Source organism: Pelodiscus sinensis, chromosome 1 (assembly GCF_052426305.1).
Source record: "Pelodiscus sinensis isolate ZL-2025 chromosome 1, ASM5242630v1, whole genome shotgun sequence".
NCBI lineage: Eukaryota > Metazoa > Chordata > Testudines > Trionychidae > Pelodiscus > Pelodiscus sinensis.
The window spans coordinates 99,052,452-99,075,747 of NC_143052.1; the positions used below are offsets into that span (position 1 = coordinate 99,052,452).

At 43.8% G+C, this 23,296-nt stretch overlaps 1 protein-coding gene across 2 annotated transcripts in view; it reads left to right on the forward strand.

The window, feature by feature from the left end:
• NUAK1 (NUAK family kinase 1) overlaps positions 1 to 22,588 on the forward strand; it is a 68,330-nt gene extending 45,742 nt beyond the window's left edge. For both annotated transcript variants that reach the window (XM_025178936.3, XM_075938501.2), the window contains exons 3-7: positions 1,142 to 1,293; positions 2,809 to 2,874; positions 14,895 to 15,014; positions 15,332 to 15,464; positions 16,578 to 22,588. In XM_025178936.3, coding sequence (XP_025034721.2) covers positions 1,142 to 1,293; positions 2,809 to 2,874; positions 14,895 to 15,014; positions 15,332 to 15,464; positions 16,578 to 17,731 — 1,625 coding nt within the window. In that variant the 3' untranslated portion in view covers positions 17,732 to 22,588. The remainder of the gene's footprint in view (positions 1 to 1,141; positions 1,294 to 2,808; positions 2,875 to 14,894; positions 15,015 to 15,331; positions 15,465 to 16,577) is intronic.
• Positions 22,589 to 23,296: the final 708 nt, after the last annotated feature.

A 23,296-nucleotide genomic window follows, 5' to 3' on the forward strand; every position in this document is an offset into this window, starting at 1 on the left:
CTGTGAAATAGCCTCTCCAGTCTGAGCCTCTAGTCACTGGCCCTGTCAGGACTTACAGGGCTACTTCCCTATCAGTCGCTACAAATGCTGCTCCCGTTACCCAGGATAGTGTGTCTTGGATGAGGGGAAGGGGGACCCGGGCCCGCCCTCTTTCCGAGTCCCAACCTAGGGCCCTAAGGTCAAGGGAGAGTCACGACTCCCTCGTGTGACCTGACTGGTGGGGCGTTACCCCTTAACTCACCAGTCCGCGGGCTTACCTCCCTAGCTCTGTCCTGGGCCACTTCCTCTCGCTCTTGGCTCACCTGTCTCCACCTCCGTTGGGCATTCTCCCTCCGGCGTCTGAGATTCGCCATGCCCCTCTTTGTCCAGGCTTCCTTTCTCCCCAGACTCTTCCGGTTCCACTCCCTTCATAGGTCCTCCTTCCCTCCTTCACCTATTCTCTTCCTCCCCTTCCACGTCTTTGTCTCCCCCCCATGGTTCCTCCCTTCTCCCTCTTATATTCCCGACCTCTGCCCTGGGATGCCCTGTGACATCCCCATTGACATCACCTGACCCGCGGCCAGCAGGTGATGTCCCGCATCGTTCGCCACGCCTCCCTGCACAGCCCCAAACACGCTGCTCACGTCTGGGGCAGCGGGTGGTTGCCCGGCAAACCAGGGCGAGGCAGCACCTTGTGTGGTGCTGCAGCCGCCCACGTCTCCCTGGCTGGCCTTACACGTGCCGGCCCCATCAGCTGGGGCTGTGTATGGTTGCCCAGCAACCCAGGGTGAACTGGCCCGTTGTGCGGCGCCACCGGTGCATGCGCCGACCGGCCGCTTTGGCACGACTGCGCGGGGCGACGGCTGGCACCGCGCTGTGTCCTGCCGCTCATCCCCCGAAAGGAGGGGGGAGCTGCAAGTGTGGGGCTCTGCCGCCCCATCACAATGACCCCCTTAGGGTTGTGACCTTCCAGATGAGAACCAATGCACTTGACTAGTCTATACCTTTGCCAAGCGTGTTGGGGGCAGTATATTGAAAATCTCTGTGCTCCAGGGAGGGTGCCTCAAACACACTGAATCATTTGTATTCTCTCCCCTCTTTTAAGTACTAATTTTAAATCTATCAAACGAACCGTTCTTTTTTAATTTTTTTGCTTCTGCAGTATTTGAAAATAAAGATAAGATTGTGATCATCATGGAGTATGCAAGCAAAGGGGAGTTGTACGATTACATCAGTGAGAGGCGGAGGCTGAGCGAGAGGGAGACAAGACACTTCTTCCGGCAGATTGTCTCCGCTGTACATTACTGTCACAAGGTGAGCACAGCATTTGGTGTTAAAGGAGCTATTTGAGGATTTAACAGTGACTCTAATGCTTAAAAGAAAAAGTGAGGTAAAAAGATTCAGCTGCTGAAGTGGCAGGGTGCAGGTGCAGTATTTTAAGCATACAGAAAGGTATCACAAGCATTCACCATCCAGGGTTAGAGACTAAAGGCTATAATCTTATGTGGGCCTGTTTCCACCAAATCTAGCTCTCATTTCAACCTTTGAAAATATTCTCCTTATTTAACAGAATACCTCATTAGCTTTCTGTAGATGACAGAGTCATAGAAAAGGACGGATAGTTATCCTGTAATTTGAATTCTGAAGAATTCTTGATGGAAGAATAAGGGACAATTAAAAAAAGCAGAGCAGAGGTGTACATGTGCAATTTCAGTACAAGGGAACTCTTCCGAGAGGTGAATAAAGTGAGAGTACTTCCCCTGGTGCCATCTAAAGTTATCCAAAAGTAACTCTTCCAGATATCATAGGGGCATCAGAAGGACTCCCCTTGCTCTTGTCTTTATTCTTCATGGCATGCTTCCGAAGGACAATTTAAGCCATAAAAAACAAACATCTGGCTGATTAACTTCATGGGCTCTTCATGCTCCCTTATAGGCTGTGGTTGTCCATGTGTGCCCTGTGACTGATGCAATTGTAGGGATGTTACGTTCATTACATTTCAGAGGGTGTTGCTTTTATCCCAGCAGTGCTGCTTGAAGTACGGAAGCATTGTCATACCAGTTTTTACAGATAGGCAACTAAGGCACAAAGAAGTTAAGTGTCTTGCCCAGGGTCTCACAGAAAGTCCATGACAGAGCAAGGAATTGACATTGGGTCTTCTAAGCCAGTGCCCCAACCGACGGGTCATATAGATAGAGAGCCAAAATTTGTACCAGACTAAAGCCAAAAAGCAGCTTGCACAGATTTTCATTCGAAGTTTTAAAACATGTTAATTTCTCTTTGAATTCTGTGCGGTAAGGGAGGCTTTCTGAGATCTCATTGTGCAGTACAGAAAATCCATTACAGCCTTCTGAGCATGGTTAGTTTTGAGAACTTTTGGAACAAGATGCTGTGATTTAAATTCTGCTTGTTAATTTCCATCTCTAACATTTACAGGCTGTAGCAGTCTTTTAGTGTTATAATTCCCATTGCCCAAATGGCTGCACACTAGAGGAATTAGGGCTTTTCTAAGAACTAATGTCATTGACAGATATTGTATTCTGGTGCCTGGGAAGAATATATTGCTTTCACACAGTGGGGGGAGGATAGGAGTTGGAATTAAGTTCCGAAAAGAATCCCCCTGCTGTTTTACTGGCTTTGTGGGAGGACAGATTCCAGTCATTCTTCTCTTAACCACACAGCAAGTGACTAACATCTCCTGTCACTAGTCACTGGGCTGTGAGTGTTAGGACAGCAAACTCAGTCCCGAAATATAGACACACAGACCACCCTCAGGATTCAATTATTTAACCTGTGCAATACCCCCCCCCCATTTTTTTTCCATTTTAGAACGGTGTTGTCCATAGGGACCTAAAACTGGAAAACATCCTTCTTGATGACAATTTTAACATTAAGGTAAGATTCTTTCCTCTTCTCTAAATGGATTTGGAAGTTCCATAGCAATTTTTATCTAAGCGTGATAAAATCCACGCTTATAGCAACAGCAACTGGCAAGTAAATGAATGGGTGGGAACATGGGCGGCAGGTGAAGGCCCAGCTTGGGGAAGACAGCTGAAGTTCTGCCCCTTCTACCCAAAGCCACACTCCTTCCCCAAGACCATGCCCCTTCACAACCTTAACCCCCAATCCCTACCCAAACCCAGCTGAGGGATGGGTAGTGGCGGATGTAGGGCAGGGCGAGCGGGACGGCTGCCCAGGGCCCTGCGCCAGCCCCACCTGCCCTGACGTATATCTGCTGCTGCTGCCCTTACCTGTTGCCTTTCGCTGCGAGTCCACAAGCGGATCCATTAGCCAGTGGCGTGCACGGCGGCGGCTCATTGCCAGGGTATCCCGTTGCTCCGCCCTCCTGCCCCGCCCAGAGAGAGGCTGGGGGTAGTGTGGTTTATCCCCCGGGGGGAGCCCAGACCCCTTTCCCGCTGTGCCCGGGGGTAGAGGGACCCGCCCTCCAGGGAGACCCCATCTCCTCCCACCAGTCCCCACCTCCCCCCACTCGTGGGCGCAGTGCGATCCAGCTCCACAGACAGCGCCCCCTCCCCCAACATGTCCCTGGGAGCAGGAGGAGTTGCCAGCTGCCCCCGCCCAGCCAGGAGCTGTTCGAGAGGCTGAAATGGTAATTTTGGCCTGTCTGATGAGTCCTCTGTATGGCCCATCTGTGCGCCATCCTCCACACGCTGCCTGCCCCCCAACCCGAGTAACCACATGCTGCCTGCCCCCCCAAGTCCCAACAGCCACATGCTGCCTCCCCCCAACACCCAACGCTGCCTGCCCCCCCAAGCCTCAACACCCACACGTCCCCCCCCCCAAGTCTCAACACTCACACTCCACCTGGCCCCGCAGGTCCCAATGCTGCCTGGCTGTGGAACACCCAACGCTGCCTGGCAAATACCAGCCATGGGCAGCCAAAGAGAATCTACTGTGAGTCAGGAGCGATTTGTAGGTCTTTCGATTATATCGATTGAAAATGACCTGTGTAAAGAAATGGACTTTACTGACATAATTGAAGAATGTGCTGCCAAAAGAGCTAGACAGCTATAGTAGACTTAAATACAAATTAAAATGTTTAATTATTGATGTAGAATTGTGTTTAAGAATGAATTACAATATAATTCAAATAAAAATTATCCAACTAAATTAAGTTTCTATCAAATTTACCCAATTCACATTTAATATGAAAAATAGCCTTCAGTTTGCGCATTTGACACCTTTTTTCTGTTTTGTCTCCAAAGGGGAGGCCCTGCAAAATTGTGCTGCCCTGGGCCCCGCAAAACTCTCATCTGCCCCTGGGGATGGGGCTGCCAGGTTGCACAGTCCCAGCCTTCTCTGGCCCCAGGGTAGCTGGGCAGTGTAGGCAATATTGGGAAGGCAATACCTTCCCTTGCCTAGATTACCAGCTGCCCATGGGTGGGAAGTTGAGGTGAGAAAACACCATGTATGGTTAGTTCAATATGGAGTTCTGGATAATTTTGGAGGGAAAACTCTTCTTGCCACCCAAGGGGCTCAGTTCCCAAAGTCATATTAATTTGCCAGGGAAAGACAGAGTGTTTCAAGCAGCACATCTTACATTACCAATGGTATTATTGCTGGCAGCTGCTAAGACTCGAAAAAATTTTCTAGGCCTAGAAGGTTCAAGTGCCTCCTACTGAACACTCCGAATGGCCTTTTGATCATGTCTGGAAAATAAGCAAATAGAGTTTCAAAATAAACTTAGCAAAGCATATGTGCTTCATTAGGAAATGGCTTTAAAACGCCAGACACAAATGTAGCTTTCTGATTGGCTATCGGTGATGTCATATCTATGTCAGTAATTCTCAGTGAAAGCATGGGAATGACCTCCTCCTCCTCCTCCTCCTCCTCCTCCTCCTCGTCCTTCTTATTCTATACTAATATTATTAATAGCCATAACACCAGAAAAATAATGCAGTTCTGGGAGATTAATGAAGCTAAAGTTCCTACTCGGTGACCCTTTTACACCTTCAGCTTGGTGTCACTTCACACTCATTGGGCGTACCATTATCATCCCTTCCTAATGCAGCGTAGATTGGTTTGGTGTGTGAACCAACAGAGAGGCAGAGGATAGATGCTGCCCACTGGCTGTTATGGTTTATGGCTTAATTAACAATGCAACGCAATCAGAAAACAAGCAATCTACACAGCCAACTGTCCCAACAGCCTAAGTTTTGTCTTTGTCAGTTCTCTGTCTTCTGTCTCCATTGATAGTCATGGTGCTCCCTGCGCTACCTTTTGTGCTTCATACTAAAGAGATCCTAAATTCACGCACAGTGGAAATAGAAAATAATATATGGTAGTTGCCATCTGTGTAAAACTGATGACAAGCTACCTTGGATCAAGTGGTGGATTAAAGCATATCAATATGCAGTTTCTAAAAATAGCATTTTACAGCGGCCACATCCTATGCGATACTTGAACTTTTGTTGTTAACGTCAAGGCTGTAGTGCTAGTGTGAATCTCTCCCTTATGTGCCAACAGTGTCATCAATGCTGGCAGCCCCAACACACCTTTTAATAGCGCTGAAAACAAATAATAGCCTTTCCAGGACATTGCATGTGGTTCAGGCTTCTGTGTGCAGAATGACCTCTATTTCAGCATCACGTACAAAACTATCTTCCCAGATAATCACAGATTTCTTGAGAGAGAAGAAGAATTTGGGGAATTTGTTACATGGGGTAGGCTGTGTTCATCACATGCATTTTCTCAAGCTTGCAGGAAATTGCACCAAGACAAAAGGCCTGATTCTCTTTTTATGTCTGTTTTATACCACTTCGACTCTTCTGATTTCAAGGGACGTAATCCTGATTTATACCCCAGTGAGAATAATACCCAAACTCAGTATGATCAAAGCATTTCAAAAACACAGATTTTTTTTTCAGATACTAAAATGTTTGGTACAATTATTAGAAAGTGGATAGGTGCTAGTCAGAAAGCAAACAAGGGCCAGATTCTGCAATTCCTCACCCACAATAATTGTCCTCTTGACTTTGATGGATATAAATCAGGATTGCTCTTGTGGAAAAGGGCTGGTTGGATGGGGGTAAAAGGCTAGCTCCACTAGTGACAACAGCAAGACTTGCATTCACTTTAGTATAGCCAGGATTTCACCCTGGGGATCTAGATGTGTCAAATACTGCAGTGGGTTTTTAACGTAAATTTTGTGTTCATGGAATACCTGATGAAACATAAGTAGCTGATGAATTTTTAATAAATACACATTTCCTATAGCTCCCAGTAAAGAATAACTTGGAGTATTTATAGACTTTTCTCAGGGACCCCCTTTGTTAGATTAAATACATACATGATAGGCTAAACTGAATTTTGCATATTTCCAATTCTTCCTCTCTCATTCCTTTGCTAAAAGTAATGCACATCTCTGTATGTGCAAATATGCCTGGACGTGATTATACACACAGGTGGCTATAAGCTGTCTTACTTTCTCATGATGCCTATATTAAACAAAGAAGCTCCTGAGGTATAAGGATTGGGATTTGGAAGTACAGTTTATATTTCATAGTTCCCACTATCAATGGTGTCTGAATTTGGATTCCTCTGAGTAAGGCTTTTTTGTGTATCTTACCTACCACATTGAGAACTACTTCCAGTACTTGATGTTAAACAGACAGCCAGTATTTGCCTTGATACTTTGGGGTTAGAATGTGTTATTGTGGTTTCTCTGTTAGTAACATAGGGTTTTATTTCTCTCTTTTTTTCTGTTTCATAAACAGTGTTTGTTGGCAAGGAAACACATCTGGATCTGTAAATTATTTATTTTCAGTTGAGTAACTATAACAGGCCCTGATTCTGAAAATATTTATACAGAAAAAAGAGAGAAATGTGCAATTTGGGGCTTTAGGAAGGGGCTGTTGCTTTTGAATGTTCAGTGGAAATACATCTGCTGAAATGAGATGAGACTTACTGTCTTCTATCCTTTAAAGACACCTATCCTCATGAACTTGTATTTATATTTTTTATTTTGCCAGTAGATCCAAAAACACTCCATAAATTTTACTAATTGATTGTAAGAAATGTATATGAAAAGGAACCATGTTGTTCCCTGGGGGTGCATCTACACAGCACAGTTATTTTGAAATAACTGATGTTGTTTCTAAATATCAGTGCGAGTGTCTACACAGCAATTCTGTTATTTCGAAATAATTTTGAAATAACGGATGGCTTATTTCGAAATCTCATTGCACAAGGAATAATGTTTATTCCGAAATAGCTATTTTGGAATAGAAGTAGTGTGGATGCTCCACTGCTGCTATTTCAAAATAGCTCCTCCCCAGAGCCATTTGGAGTAATTACTCTCCAGTGCCTCTTTGGTCTCTAAATTGAGGTAACATGTCCACATTAGGGAACCCTTCCTCAGACTAATTTTGAGGCTTCCCTGTAGTATAGATGTGCTATTTCAAAATAAGCTATTTCGTCAAAATAAATTCTGAAATAGCTTATTTCAAAATAAGCATGTTGTGTGGACAGACTCTGGGAGGCAAAATATAAACTTTTCACATAACCAATGGCACATATAGCACAGATTACACAATTGCACTATTCATCCATTATGTTAACAGCTAAATAAGAAACCAGAACAATGTACAGTAGCACCCCACTGTGCTTTTCAAGACAAGAAGTAAAGAATACTTTATCTATTAGAAATTACCCTCTCAGATCATTTCGCCATTTTGTCCTATCCTTTTTACTTGATACCCTGCCAATTTTGGAACCATCCTTAAATTTGATCTGAAAAATTTAAGTCATGAGGTAGGTGAACAGTGTGCAAAGAGATAATTGGATTTTTTAATTTAATTAGCCAGTGACATCTCTGGAAATTTCAGAGCCAAGTACAACAAATAGGAAGAGTCAATCGTTAAAGGTTGACAAACGTGCCACCATTGGAATGCAGACCGTAGGGAAGATCCCCACTGTTCCACAGGCCCCAGAGTGCAAGGGACTCTGGTTCAAGTTACGTGGTTCGATTACCAAAGGACTTTCTGTGGTAGTGTTGTTCCTTAAGAACCATTTCTTGAGCGCTCTCTGAAGTGGGGGGAGCTGGTCTATATTAAATCATAAATGATGTCTTGTTTCAGTCACTCATGAGATGGATTGTATGCTTAGATCCCTTGGAAGTCAAGAAAAACAACCATACTATTTTTGGCTCAGAACTGACCATTGCAGTCATATACCTAAGTACTTAAGGTCCTTAAGCACTCGCTATTATGTTGCATTTTTTGGAGCAATTGTCTGCATAACTGGTTTCTTGGTCAGTTTGATTTAGCAGAGAACCTCAATGGAGCAATCACATAACTCTGCTAAGTATGTTGATGCTAAGACTTCTGAACTGAACCACAGTGTTATTTGGGCCAAAATTGTTACCGCTTCTGCATGTCAGTAATGGTGCTGACATCACCTAGCACAGCAGGAGTCCAGGTCCGGGAATGAGGCTCTTAGACTGTAACAGGTTGCATGATTCACCACTTCTGTAGCTCGTTCGGGCCATCCTGGGATTAGCTTTCTGGTGCCTGTGTACACTCCTCAAGTGGCATCTTGCTTCCATCACTTCTGCAGTCTCCCTGGCCCTGAGATCCGCATTGCTTCCCGGACCTGTCCTCTTCTGGGGATAGCCTTCAGGCTGTGCCCCACTCTGTTATCTTCCCTTCTTCTGCGGGATTGGCAATCCTCAGGCCTGCCACTTGCCTCAACAGCCAACTGCATTCCAAGGTCCAGCCCCTCGCCTCAGGGGCAAACTGCAGTCTGGATCAGCCACTCTCCTCATTGGCAAGTGGGCTGCTAAGGGGGATGTGGAACATAGGTCTACCTTCTATTCTGGGTCCTGACCCCGGGACCCAATAAGCAACAGCCACCTACTGTCCCAACAATCTCTGCTGCCTGTTTCCCTGGGCCACTTCCCTATAGCCCTAGCACCTTCTCTGCCTCTGTATCAGGGCTTTCATTTTGGCAGCCAGTCAGGCTGGAGTTCCTTCTTGTTCCCCTGACCCTACCTAGCCCTGCTCTCTCTCTGAGATGTTCCTCTCTGCAATCAGTCCTTCTCCCTCTACTCTGCTGAACAGCCCTTCTTTATTGGCCCTCCCTGGCCCTGATTGGCTGCTCCACAAGCCTCCTCCTTATTGGCTGTCTCAATAAGCCCTCTTCCCATTTGTCAAGGTTCTGTGCAGCCTTTCTGAGGGCTGCTTTAATTCCCCGTTACCTGTGTAGGGCGGCCACCCCGCCCTGCCACATAGACACTACCGCAGTACCAGTAAATCAGAACAAGTATGGATAGCCTGTTATGTTAGGAAATAACATTGTTTTAAACCAAGTAGGGAACCTGATAGTGATGAAATCTGTCAGATTTGGTTTCACCAAAGTGTTACAGTCAAACTGACCGCTGAACTTCCCTGCCTCTGGAAGAGTCACCTGCCCAAACTGAAAAGGGTTCTAATATTGATTATCTGTATCCTGGAGCTGAAAAATGGGGTAGAATCCCATGAGTTGATCCTCTCTCCTCCCCAGGACTCCCCATGTCAGCACAGTCTGCTAGGTTGAAAAAACTTTACAATCTTTATCGCATTGCACACAGTGTAATATACATAAAACAATATTCATTTTAACTTGTGTGATAATGAAGCGTGGGATCCTGCAACAAATATTAGCCACTCCCTATTCTGACTCACTTCCTAGCTGCCAGCAATACAATTTACTTTAAAATGACCTTATTAGTACTTTAGGTTTCAGAGCTTGGTCCAAATAATAGAGCTCCCTCCTCCTCACTGCAGCTCCTCCAGTTCTCATGGATTTGAAACGTTTGTGTGGAATGCTGGGAACTGGGGGTGTGTCTAGACTACAGGTTTTTTTTTTGAAAAAAACTGGCTTTTTTTCTAAAAAACTTCCCCTGCGACTAGACTGCTGCTGCGTTCTTTCAAAAGTAAATCGAAAGAACGCGTCAGTTTTTTTGACTGCAGAAAACCTTGTTTTACAAGGAAGAACGCCTTTTTTCGAAAGTGCTCTTGCGAAAAAAGGCGCTATGTAATGCAAATTGTACTTTTTCGAAAGAGAGCATCCAGACTGCCTGGGTACTCTCTTCCAAAAAAGCAGCTTGCTTTTTTGAAAGTACCGATTGTAGTCTAGACGCTCTTTTTCGAAAGAGGCTTGCAGTCTAGATGTGGCCTGAAAAGCTGAGTATATCATCTGACCTCACCCACCTTATGAGGATCTATCTTTGGTTGGACCAACTTCCATTGGTAAGACAGACTTTTGAGCTACGCAGAGCTCTTCTTCAGCTTTGTCTTGTTGGTGAGAGACAAATCTCAAGCTAAAGTTGGTCCAGTAAACAACAAAGCCTCACACACAGTGTTTCTAATATTCTGCAACCAACATATAGATCTTCCCAATCAGCTATCTCTTCTGCTGTTCCCCTGAGCTCATGAATTCCACCAATGCCTTTGTACCAGTAAAAAGGAGGCCACCCTCTTTGGCAGTCACACTCCAGCTGTGCCTGTGTAATAAATAGCTAGAAAGACAGCAGGGCTAAGGGAGCACCAAAACTCCTATTGATATAGTAAACTTAAAATGAAACAAAGTGACAGCAGGAAAGAAAAATAAGTGGAGTAGCAACAAGGAGTTGCTGACTGCATCTTCTTTTGGGCTTTACAGTGGAAACAAACTAGAATAATTTCTGGTAACCCCCCCCCCCCATGGCCCCAGGAGGGTGTTACATATATGCAGAATAGGGGATTTGCTCACTTTATCACAGCAGATACATGTCATTTTTGAAAATGTTACCCCTAGCATGTAAATTCTTCGGTCATTCATCTGCTTTAATGTACCAAATATATTTTCAGTCTGCACTGAAATACAAAGCCAGATCCCGATGAGAAGTAAATCAGCATAGTTCCGTTGAAGTCAGTGGAGCCTTGCTATTTTACACCTGCTGAAGCCCTTGCTCACGTTCTTTAAATAAATGCACACATGATTAAATTTACAGTCCAAACTTATAACCAACCAATAAATTGCATCTAGGTTATTGTAGTAAATAGTAAACATGAAACTACTGTAGCTAAAGGGAATAAAAGCTTGTTTCCAGCACCTCCCAATTTTGAAGGTTTTTTGACTTAATGCTTTAGTTCCATTTAAGTGCCAAGAACATGAAGTAATCTTGGCTTCTATTAATCTTGTTTGGGGGGGGGGGGGGAAGGAGGCACAACAGCTTTTATGGGAAAAGCTGATAAGTATCAGTCTGTGAGTATGGGAGTGGATTATAATATAAATACCCCTTTTCCTGAATGGCCAAAATGAAAACATGAATGCCCAAGTCTAGGAGTTCCTTGGTATGAAAAGTGGTATGTGTATCCCTGCATGTGTCAGTGTACATATACGCACATTTTATACATTCCATGGCCTTAAGGGAATGTATTTTCTTAATGAAGCATACTGTGCGGTGTCTGCCCCTGTCTTAACTGCATCCTGAACTAAACTGAAGCTCAGGGACTAGCAGGAAAGTTTTAACATTGAATTGGTTCCACTCTTCTTCTGATTGACAGGGCACACTTCATCAGACTTAAAACCAACTTCCTGCAAGTCAGTCAGGGTGACTTGATAAAAAAGTGGAATTTAGGGCAATTAAGTGCAATTTGAGCCAGCAGAACATGTCTGCAAATTGTAGAAGTACACCCCATTCAGTGGCGTTCCAACCAGACACTGAAGATTTTTACAAAACACTTACTTAAGGCTTGAAGTGGCTACAGCATATTTCTAATGTAGTAGATGCTATATTGAGTAAATTCAAGTTATAATTATACTGGAATGGGATAAAGTACTATTAATGAACAGAAATCCTTCTGTTCATTTGCAGCTCCTTAGGAGCTGCAAATATCTGCATGGTGCAGAGACACATACCCCTGCAAAATATTAGAGGTGGGAACTTGAAATGGGATAGATATGATTTTAAAGGTGACTAAGGATTTAAGCAAAAAATTGAGATAGCCCCTAATTTTTTTCTCTTTATGACACATAAAGAAAATCTGGAAGCTGCTTATTTTTGGTTTTTAGTCTGGCATTCCCTAGTTTTGACACACAGTATTTTTGGGGGGCATGTACAAGGTATCTCAAAGATAGGCAAAAGGGTAAGGGATGTCAAAAATGTTTAATAAGGACATCCTTTTCTCCAAGTTCTGATTAGACATTGGATCTAGCCAGAGGAAACAATGACAAAAAGTCTTAAACACTGAAAAAATAAAAACCCTGGTCCCCTTCTCTGCTTTTGCTTTTTAGTCTTTTGTGATATCATCAGTTCTTCATGGTAGGAAAGGCATGCATTTATGTAGTTTTAACAAAAACATTCAACAGAAAACTCCTTCCTTTTTCATATTTTTGTTTATGGTCTGAAAAATACGTTGGGAGCTTCCTTTATAAAACATCATAAAGAAGCAAAAACGGGGGCAAACCAATGTATTGTTCTGATAACTTTTAAGCCATCTATTGTCATGGTAGGAACTATGATATAAGTTGTCAACACTAACCTCATGTCTTCTCATCATTCTTTTTACCCTCTTTGTGTTACTGGCTAGCCATTGTTCTGTGTGTTGATCAGCTCCCACTCCAGGTACACACTAAACTCTCTCCTGCTGGCAGAACAGGCATGAGGCATTTAAACAGGGCCATAACATAGCTGAGGGGGCGCAGAAAAATAATATAGAAAACTAATTATTTTAAGACAGCTACTTATTTTAAGACCGCGCCACTTCCCTCCCCCGCCCATTAGCATCGGCCAGCCCGCAGTTTACATGTCAGGCTGCACGTTGCTGCTCTGCGATCCAGTGGTCACCAGCTCTGGCAGTCACCCAGCGTGTCAGCTGCTTCTGAGCAGCTTGGGAGACCAGGCACCAGCTCAGCCATGCCAAGCGCCACCTTAAGGTGTCCTAGCGCAGTTCCCAGATGCGGGGCTGGGGGAGAAGGGGATCAGATTGCCCTGCACAGGGGCAGAGGTGCAGGGGGTGACGTGGGGGTGTCAGGCTGGGAGCCTCTTGACAAACAAGAGCTAGCGAATAATATTAATTTCAACGCAATTATTGATGAGTTTGCCTCATTAAAAGTGTGCAAGGTACAATTATAAACAATTACCTAATAGTACCTGACATGGTGATATTTTATAATTATATTTATATATGTATTAATGTATTGCTTATGCAGATCTCATAACTATAATAAATAAATGTTGTGTTATTATTATTATTACTGTTATTTGTGTATTTTCCCTTTTTTTTTTTTTTACAAAATAACTACTATGAATATATAAACATGAGGGGGCACAATTTTATATTCTTGCCTCAGGCACAAAATTAGCTAGTTACGGCACTGCATTTAAACACAGCAAAGACCCAGTGATGTAATTCTTAGCAACATAATCCTAGATGGTAATCTCCTCTCTTCTGCACCCCAAATCTCATAGGGTATGTCTACACTACCCCGCTAGTTCGAACTAGCGGGGTAATGTATGCATACCGAACTTGCTAATGAAGCCCGGGATTTGAATTTCCCGGGCTTCATTAGCATAAAGCCGGCGCCGCCATTTTTAAAAGCCGGCTAGTGCGAACCCCGTGCCGCGCGGCTACACGCGGCACGGGCTAGATAGTTCGAACTACATAGCCATTCGTGGAACGAGGAGTACAGATAGTTCGGAATGGCTACGTAGTTCGAACTATCTAGCCCGTGCCGCGTGTAGCCGCGCGGCACGGGGTTCGCACTAGCCGGTTTTTAAAAATGGCGGCGCCGGCTTTATGCTAATGAAGCCCGGGAAATTCAAATCCCGGGCTTCATTAGCAAGTTCGGTATGCATACATTACCCCGCTAGTTCGAACTAGCGGGGTAGTGTAGACATACCCATATGGATCAGCAAGCTACTGTCCCCACAAAGTCTGAGAGGAAGCCACACCCCTGACTCGTATGATAATCCCATTGAAACCATAATAGTAAATGAGTAGGATTTGTCCTATGAAGGGAGAACTTGACTGTGCTAGAAGCTATAGAAGCTATAGTGTGGCTCAGGGCAGTTCTGGAGTAACTGCAAAGAAAGCAACTATGCATACCACCATTTGTAAGTTTTGTGATCCACCATGTTTACGTCAATCATGTACATTCATTAAAAAAAGGAGATCTCTATGATGCAGACATTTGAGTAAAAAACAAGATAAAATTATTAATTTTGTTGCCTTGTGCTGGAGAAAAACAATGAAAATCCAAGGGATGTAAGAGTTTGTAAGCCACATTGTCACAATCTTCAACTTTTGTTTGATAAGAACAAGAGCAGAGACTAGAAGAGATAAATGAATGTCCCAACAATCTCAAGGGGAGTTTTGTCTGTGCTGGGAAATTTAGGAATGCAGCAGTTCAGATCCTTGCTCCCAAATAGGAATGGACTTCCATTGTGGTTGACTATTCAAATCCATAGTGGCATAATAGATCAATGCCTATTGAACATTTAGCTCCAGATGACTTCAGATGCCACTTCCCTCTGCCCTGAGTCCCTAGGACACCACTGCCTCATGGCTCCTATTGAGTTCTAAGGGCCTGACTCTTGGTTTGCTTGCACTTTGTGTAGGCATTTATACTAGTGCAACCACATCAGAAGAGGAACACTTTACCTTGCACTGGTGTAAATGACTACACATGGTGCAGGGCAATCAGAAGACAGTAAGGTTCAATTTCTTCCAGTTACCCTTGCAAAGATAGGTGAGGTATCCAAGTTTAAATGACTTACGAATGGCTGCACAGGGACCCAGTGTCTGAGCTGTAATAGAAACCAAGAGTTTTGATGCCTCATCCTGAAGATTTAACCAGTAGATCTTACTCCATCCCTATCTTTTCATAAGGTAAATGTCAGTACTATAGACCCCTTTTTGTCTTTACAGATTGCAGACTTTGGGCTCTCCAACCTCTATCACAAAGACAAGTTTCTGCAGACCTTTTGTGGGAGCCCACTGTATGCTTCCCCAGAAATTGTTAATGGAAGACCCTATCGAGGCCCAGAGGTAAGGGGGAAGTAAAATGAAAATTAATTTTACATTGATAGCAGTTATACGACTTGTATTTGGTAATAACAAGCATGAATATTCTGTCCTGATGATATCCTACATGTAGAAAAACTGGGCCTCTCGTAGATTGAAAGTATTCAAGCTGCTTTCTGTTATTTTCATTTGGTTTGCTTACACATTGTCAGCTACTAAATACCTGCATGCCGGTAACCAAGCACAGCTGGATGTTCTGTTGCTCTTGTAGAGCTAATGGTCTAGAAGACTGCAGGAATCAGCTTTTCTAGCCCTTATGCTCCTTGTCTATGTATTTTTAGGTCGACAGCTGGGCCCTTGGTGTATTGCTTTACACTCTGGTTTATGGAACGATGCCCTTTGATGGCTTTGATCACAAAAATCTAATCCGGCAGATCAGCAGCGGAGAATATCGTGAGCCAACACAGCCCTCAGGTATTAAAAAAAAGAATCGGTGTAATGCATTAAGATGACTGAAGTTGAGAATGGCTGGCTTCTCTGGCGTCCTCCTGCATTTTCTGGTGTGTCACTTAAGGATGAAAAGTAAAAGGATCTTCCATCCCCTCTCAAAGCATCATCTGCCATCAGTTCCCATCTGGGTAGAGCCCTTACCAAAAGCCCTTTTGAAATGAAAGTTTTACAGCAGATAGATTTTATTGCCTTATGGAAGTTTTAACAGGGTCTTTTAACTAGATCCATGACAGCGGAAAGTCTGTTAGCTATTGCAAGTGGAATTGTTCAGACAAGTTGTAAACCGACCCAAGGTCCTAATACGGATCAGTGTTCTAGTCTAACTACATTGTGGGATATATATCAAAAGCAGGGAGAAGATGAATAGTCACGGAGAAGCAACTGCTTGGCCCGAAAACTCATTCAGAAATCTGAATTTAATACTAATATATTCAAAATTATCGTTGCACCAGGGGATGCCACCCTGATAGAAAGACACCAAAGAATTCTGGTCATAATGGTCCCTTCTGGCAATGAAATTGTGAATCTATCAATAAGTTTTAGTATGCATTTAATGTTCATAATTTGTTTGCCACCATTTTTTATATTCTCCTTTCTGGTTATTCCTACCTAATTTGCTTGTGTAAATTAACCTATAGAAGACTATATTACAATTGCATTTAACTTTTTCTCCCCCTCCTTTCCCTCTTTGCTTTAAAAAAAAGATACAAAATCAATAATGTATATAATTTGAAATTCCAGCGTGCCCTTTTTTCCTCTAAGGCTTAACCTGATTCGATGTAAAGTTCAGTGTCTACACTAAATTCCTTTATTAATATGTAAAATCACTCAGCTGTTGACAAGCCAATAGTACGTTTGTTTCGATGTATCATGTGTCTATAGCTATGCAATATCACTTAATTTCATTTTCTGAAGTTGAATTGATGGCTAACTCTTCCCACATGACACCATCACTTCACCTGTTTTGAGAAGCATCATTTCTGTTCATCTGTCTTGCCCATATTTCCATTTTAAAATGTCAAAAAGCCCAAAGAATTCTATATTCTGACTATTTTCAATGTCATGCTTTAACCGTAGATGCTCGTGGTCTGATCAGGTGGATGCTGATGGTGAACCCTGAGCGCCGAGCAACCATTGAAGACATAGCCAATCACTGGTGGGTTAATTGGGGCTACAAGAGCAGTGTTTGTGACTGTGATGCCTTGAGAGATTCGGAGTCCCCACTGCTGGCTAGGTTTATTGACTGGCACCACCGTTCAACAGGCCTCCAACCAGAAACTGATACCAAAATGAAGTGCCTTTCCAAACCCAAAGGTTCCGAAGTTACGCTGGAGCGACAGAGGTCCCTGAAAAAATCAAAGAAGGACAATGCTGTTGTGCAATCAATCCAGGAAGGAGGAGCTGAGAACACCTCCAAACCAAGCTCTAAGAGGCCCAAAGGCATCTTGAAGAAAAGGAGCAACAGTGAGCATCGGTCTCACAGTGCAGGGTTCATCGAAGGAGTGGCTAACCCAGTGTTACCCTCCACTTTTAAGATAGAGCAAGAACTGTGTAGGACTGGTGTAGTCATTAAGAGTGCCATAGAGGGAGAGATAGCAAGCAAATATGGCACTAAAACGTCTTCCCTCATGCCAAAAAAAGGAATCTTAAAGAAGACTCAGCAGAGAGAGTCTGGCTATTACTCTTCTCCAGAACGAAGTGAATCTTCTGAATTGTTGGACAATAAGGATGAGACAGGAAACAGTGACACTTCCCCAGACATCACTGAAACTCCAAGAATTGGGTCTCATAGCCATTCCTACAGACGCAAGGGAATCTTAAAACACAACAGCAAGTATTCCACCAGTACCATTGACTCTGCTTTGGTCAGTCCCGAAACATCAATGGTAGAAGCAATGGAAGAAGGGATCCTGCCTGGGGATGGATTATCTCGAAGTTACAGTCGCCCTTCTAGTGTGATTAGTGATGACAGTATTATTTCCAATGACTCCTTTGACTTGCTAGATTTACAAGAGAGCAGGCCAAACAGGCAAAGGATCCGGAGCTGTGTCTCTGCTGAAAACTTCCTTCAGATCCGAGATTTCGAAGGACTCCAGAACCGCCCCCGCCCACAGCATCTGAAACGTTACCGAAATCGGCTGGGGGACAGCAGTTTTTCCCTTCTAACGGACATGGACGATGTGACTCAGGTCTATAAGAAGGCGCTGGAGATCTGCAACAAACTCAACTAGCACAGTGGAGATGGTGGGAAGGGAAGGGAGTTGTCGTGTACCTTTATGATGGAGTTAGCCTGGTTACCAATTTGCTGACAGTGATAGGGTCATCCAAATGGACTTGAATGTGCAAGCCTGAAAACCTTGAGATACATAAAACCTCCAAGTCTTCTCTTGAACATTATGCAAACTCTCTTTTAGTTTGCTTTACTGAAGTATGACCTAGTTTCCCAAGAAAATAATTCATATGTGATACAAACATACAGGGCCTGGATCAGTGGGCTCGTGCTCCGTGATGGAGATTTATAAGTACTGTGGTCATACAAACAAGCAAACAAACAAAATCAGGATCTGGCAGCCAAAAGCATAACATAAATTCAGATTGGAAATAAGGCATGTATTTTTAACAGCGAGGGTAGTTAACTAGTTTACTGAAGTGCTGTATTTTTCATCACTGAAATCTTTGCCGATATTGGATGTCTTTCTAAAACAGGGGTGGGGAATGCTTTTTGGGTCGGGGTTGCTGACCCACCAAAAAATCAGTCGGGGGCTGTATGTAAGTGAGAAGCAAAAACAAAAACCCACTCCCATATTCCCCTCACACATATGCCCCTGGGGGCCCAGATTAGTAGATTATGTGTGCTCTGGCCCCCCAGTGGAGTGATTGGAGCGCCAGCATGGGGGCCTCAGTGTGGGGGTGGGCACTGAGCCTCAGGGACCAGATCCAGGCAAGCTGTGGTTTCCCACCCGTGTTCTAAAAGATATACTCCAGTTCAGTCCAAAGTTCTTTGACTTGATGCAAGAATTACAGGGTGAAATATCTAAGGCCTGTGTTATGCAGGAGGCCAGAGCAGATGTTTACTATGGTCCCTTCTGGTTCTAGAAATCTCAGAATTTGCTATAGAAAGGGTAGTTTTAAATAGTCACCTCAGTGTGGTGTTCCTGGAAAATATCAGGCATGTGGCTACAGGTTCAGATTTTCCACCTACCATGTCATTCTCCTCACTAGTGAAGAGCATAGTACTTATGGTCAGATATGAACCGATCAGTGAAAAAATGCAACATTTGAAACCATCGTGTGAGCTAGAAAAAGTTGTATATTGCAAGTAGCTAATTGAGTCCCTACCCCCCTGCTCAAACACATTTAGTAGGGTTATGACATTTTCCAGATTGCCAGCCAAACAAATACCAAGGAAGAGCAGTGTTTTTCATAATTTCTCAAGGTTTAATTGAGCACAAAATCCAGATTTCAGTCATTTACACTGTCAGCAAATGGTGGTGTTTTGCTTATTAGTATGTATCTGAGAGTGGATAATAATTTGCCTTTAGAATGTTAGCTTAAGAAAAGGATTGTAGCATGTAGTAATGGACAGAGGACTGAAACTCGGTGAGAATGTGCCTTTTTCCAAATAAGGTTTCGAAGTAGGTAGTAGTGGAACAGAAGGAATTTGACCATGAGTACTGGAATGAGAACAGTCGACTTGATAAGAGATTTGGTGTAAAAATACAGATAAATACCTGTATTTGTAGTTGGTTCTACATGAGCAATGGTATCAGTCTGAAAAGGAGAAAAATGTATATGTTTCCTTGGATATATCTAAGTATCTAAACTTAAGGCTTCAACTCCCATAAAGGTACCACTTGGGTCTACTGGATTACCTGAATGTAAGCCTCGGTTAGCAAGGCACTATGTGTTCGACAGGCCTGGGCAAACTGGAGTCATATGGCCAATTTTTGATCTTATTTACATGAACATATGCTCTTAGGCTTTACTGGGGCTACACTGGTGTGACTGCAGACAGAATTTAGCCTGTGAGGTCTAATTGGCAGCAGCTTTAATGGTCTAAACACACACAGAACTGGAGATTAATGTGCCATATTCTGGTCCCATCTTTATCCCAAACTTCAACTGGGAGTAGTATTTGGCCCACTCTCTCTGAGCATGCTCTAAAATCCTACAAGCCATGGAGAAATACTACAAATTTCAGTGTGGGGTTAGCTGAGAATCCAGAATAACAATGTGATTGGATTTAAGAGAGAACAAAGAGCTGCTGTATTGTTCATTGCCTTCCAGCTCGAAAACTCCTTATTTTCTGTGTCAGAGTACGGGTTGAACCTCCTTGGTCCGGCACCCTTGGGACCTGACCGATCCCAAACGAGGGGATTTGCTGGACATGGGGCCTCCCCCTCCCTTCCTTACTGCCAGTTGCTTCTGGCCTGCACCTGGTCCCACTGCCCCTAGGCTTGGGCTCCAGCCCTGGACCCACTTCTGCTGGACTTCAGCACCAGGCCCCCTGCTGCCAGCCCGGCCAGGAGTCCCTGCTGCTCAGCTGGGGCCAGAGTTCCTTGGTGTCCAGAGCTCCCCACTGTGCCTCCATTCCTGCCATTGCTGGGGCCTGGATCGGGGCTGGAGCTTCCCTATGCATGTCTAGAGCTCCTCCGTGACCAGAGCCAAAGCTCTCCACTGCATGGCCAGAGATCCTCAGCAACTGGGGCCAGAGGTTCCCACTGCTGCTCTCCACTGTGCCACCAGACCCTCCCCCTCTCCTTGACCCTCCCTGCCATGCTGCTGACCTTGCACCAGACCTCCCTATCCCCGGGCTCTGTGGTCCAGCAACATCCATGGTTCTGCCAGACTAGGGATGTTGCCGGACCAGGGATGTTGCCAGACCAGAGAGTACCGGTTTAGGGAGGCTCCTCCTTAAGGTTAGGTGAATTAACTGGCATAAAGGTGGGTGAGTTTTATTTCCTTGATTCACCTTGTCTGTGTCAATGGAGAGAGTCCTTCCTCCATGAGACACTGGGCCAAAATTCAGCTCTGGTTTAAGAGGCATCCACGGGTGTTCTGTTCATACAAAGCAAGATGTAAGTGCTCACTGTTCTCTTAAGAGGGGATATTTCAGTCCATTCTTTTATTTATGGACATCGTTCAGTATAACAGTGAGGCATCCTGTCCTCCCAAATGCATACATGTGTCATATTGTTTTTGTCCCTCTAAAGTCTATTTTGAAGGGTGCACTGTTAACAGGTCTGCCATATTCCATTTTAGGGAAACTTGAACTAGAGCCTACCTGGTTTCAGCACTTCGGATGAACATTGCAGCTTTGGGCAAAAGATGTTCTTGATGCCCTGGGCTGTGTCTTCACTGGGCCACTTATTCCGGAAAATCAGCCGCTTTTCCGGAATAAGCTGCGAGCTGTCTACACTGGCCCTTGAATTTCCGGAAAAGCAACCATGCTCTACTGTACAAAATCAGCCGCTATTCCGGAAAAACTATTCTGCTCCCGCTCGGGCATAAGTCCTTATTCCGGAACACTGTTCCGGAAAAGGGCCAGTGTAGACAGCCCAGTAGTCTTTTCCGGAAAAGCGCGTCTACATTGGCCACAGACGCTTTTCCGTAAAAAGGGCTTTTCCGGAAAAGCAGCCTGCCAATGTAGACGCTCCTTTTCCGGAAAAACTGAAAACGGAATACTATTCCGTTTTAAGCATTTCCGGAAATTCATGCCAGTGTAGACACAGCCCCTGGAGTATAAGATGCCAGACCCTGATCGGATGTAAATCAGCCTTGTTCCATTGACCTAATGGAACCTGGCTTCAGTAGTTCTACACTGATTGACACCAGCTTTGAATCTGGCTCTACGTGTGGAAAGCAGTGGTTCTCAAAAATGCTTTTTTCGTGGACCACTAGAAAGCTTCTGAGGGTCTCAGCAGACCATTTAATGATCTTTCCAAATGATGTGTGTACCATTAGCTAAATATTGTTAAGGGGATTTGGATAAAAAGCGCTATATAAAAACATTAATAATTAATGCTTTTATTCTACAAAAAAGTGTACAACTCATATTTTAATATCAATAGGGGTCTCTCCCCCACCACATGAGCCACTGAACTGAGGCTAGGAAGGAGGGCCATCTCTCCTTGACAGCCACATCCCTGGAGGTGGGGAAAGTTACCTCTTTCTCTGACTGCCGCAGCCTGCACATCCCAAATTCCTCATCTCCCCTTCACTTGTCTGTTTTTCCCCCCACCTCACTCACCCACCCACATGCCCTCTAATCCCCCAAAGCCACCTCCTCACCTTACAGGTGAGAGGGTCCAAGGTCCAGGCCAATGTTCCTCCTATTTTTTTCAGCCATGTGCAGAATACATTTTCTTCTGTGCACTGAGGCATGTGCAGATGTGCACCATCAGTAGAAACACCTGCTGCTGCTTATGGGCAGCTAGTAGAGCTACGACTGCAAGGCACTAATTAGGTGGGCAGCCCTTCATTTTCTTGTGTGTGGACGCTCAGCTTATACCTTAGAGGGAACTATATGCGGACCACCTCTGGTAGAAATGATTTATACAGGTTCAAAATGAGGCAGAGGATCCTCAGCTTGCTGTTGTAAGGAAATGAGAAGTGCCCCAAATACTCAGCTCTCCCCAGGCTTTTGCCCAGGCCTGACATCTTGTGTACAAATGTGAATGAATGATTGACTGCTTGGTGCCAAACTGGAAATGTCATGTAGGGATTTACTGGCATGTTATCATTCCTAGAAGAATAGAGAAAAAAAAACTTGACTGCACATTATTACTAGTGTTGTGATTTTTATTTAATTTTTTGTAATACAAAGTTGCCTTTTTTATTTGAATTTGTCTTTTTTTTTATTTATTGGTCTGAAAGCCATTTCAAAAAGGTATAATAATATATTTGGTGTAATTTAATTGATGCAACATTATTTTACAGCTGCAGCCAAAATGGTTTTGTTTTGTTTTCCACTCATTGGTTGACACTAGAAGGCACACAGGGAAAACGCTGGATAATCACCCAAAGTGTTTGTATTTTTAATCTGATACTGTTTTTTATTAAATAAAAATAAAATGAACTGAATGTAAGATTTTTTTTTCTCTTTAAATGTAGATCAACTGTGGCCAAATACTAACGAGCTTTTCATGCAAAAAATACAGCAGCATCTCCAGTAAACTGTGTCGAGTTATTTACTCAAAGCTTTTGGCTTATTTGTATGTTTGAAGAAAATATGGGTTGTCACCTAGACTTGTAAGCATGGAGAAGACGAGCGAACTGCAATCTGCTTTCTTGGAGAGTGAGATCCATGAGCCAGGTGTGCCGTAGGGGAGGGCAACACAGGCAGTCTCACAGCCAGGCCATGGCATGTTTATTTTTGCCAAGCAAGACTTCAGCAGTGATCCCGGCTCATCCTTGGTCAGGAAAGAAAAATGTATTATTATTTTAAATCTTCCTTCTGATGTAATCCAAGGCCCATTTTGACAAAACAGCCATATGTTGCTATCAGATGAGCTGTGGTTTCAGACATACGGCTTTCAGCAGGCTGAGTGGTTGGCTAGTGAAAGACAAAAAAGGAGTTTCTTTTTGATTGAAAATTGTCTACTTGAAAATTGGAGGCTTTTGATGCTCAGAGATGAACTCTTGGGGTATGTCTACACTACAAAGTTAGTTCGAACTAACAGATGTTAGTTCGAACTAACTTTCATAGGCGCTATACTAGTGCTCCGTTAGTTAGAATTTAATTCGAACTAACGGAGCGCTTAGTTCAAACTAGGTAATCCTCATTCCACGAGGAT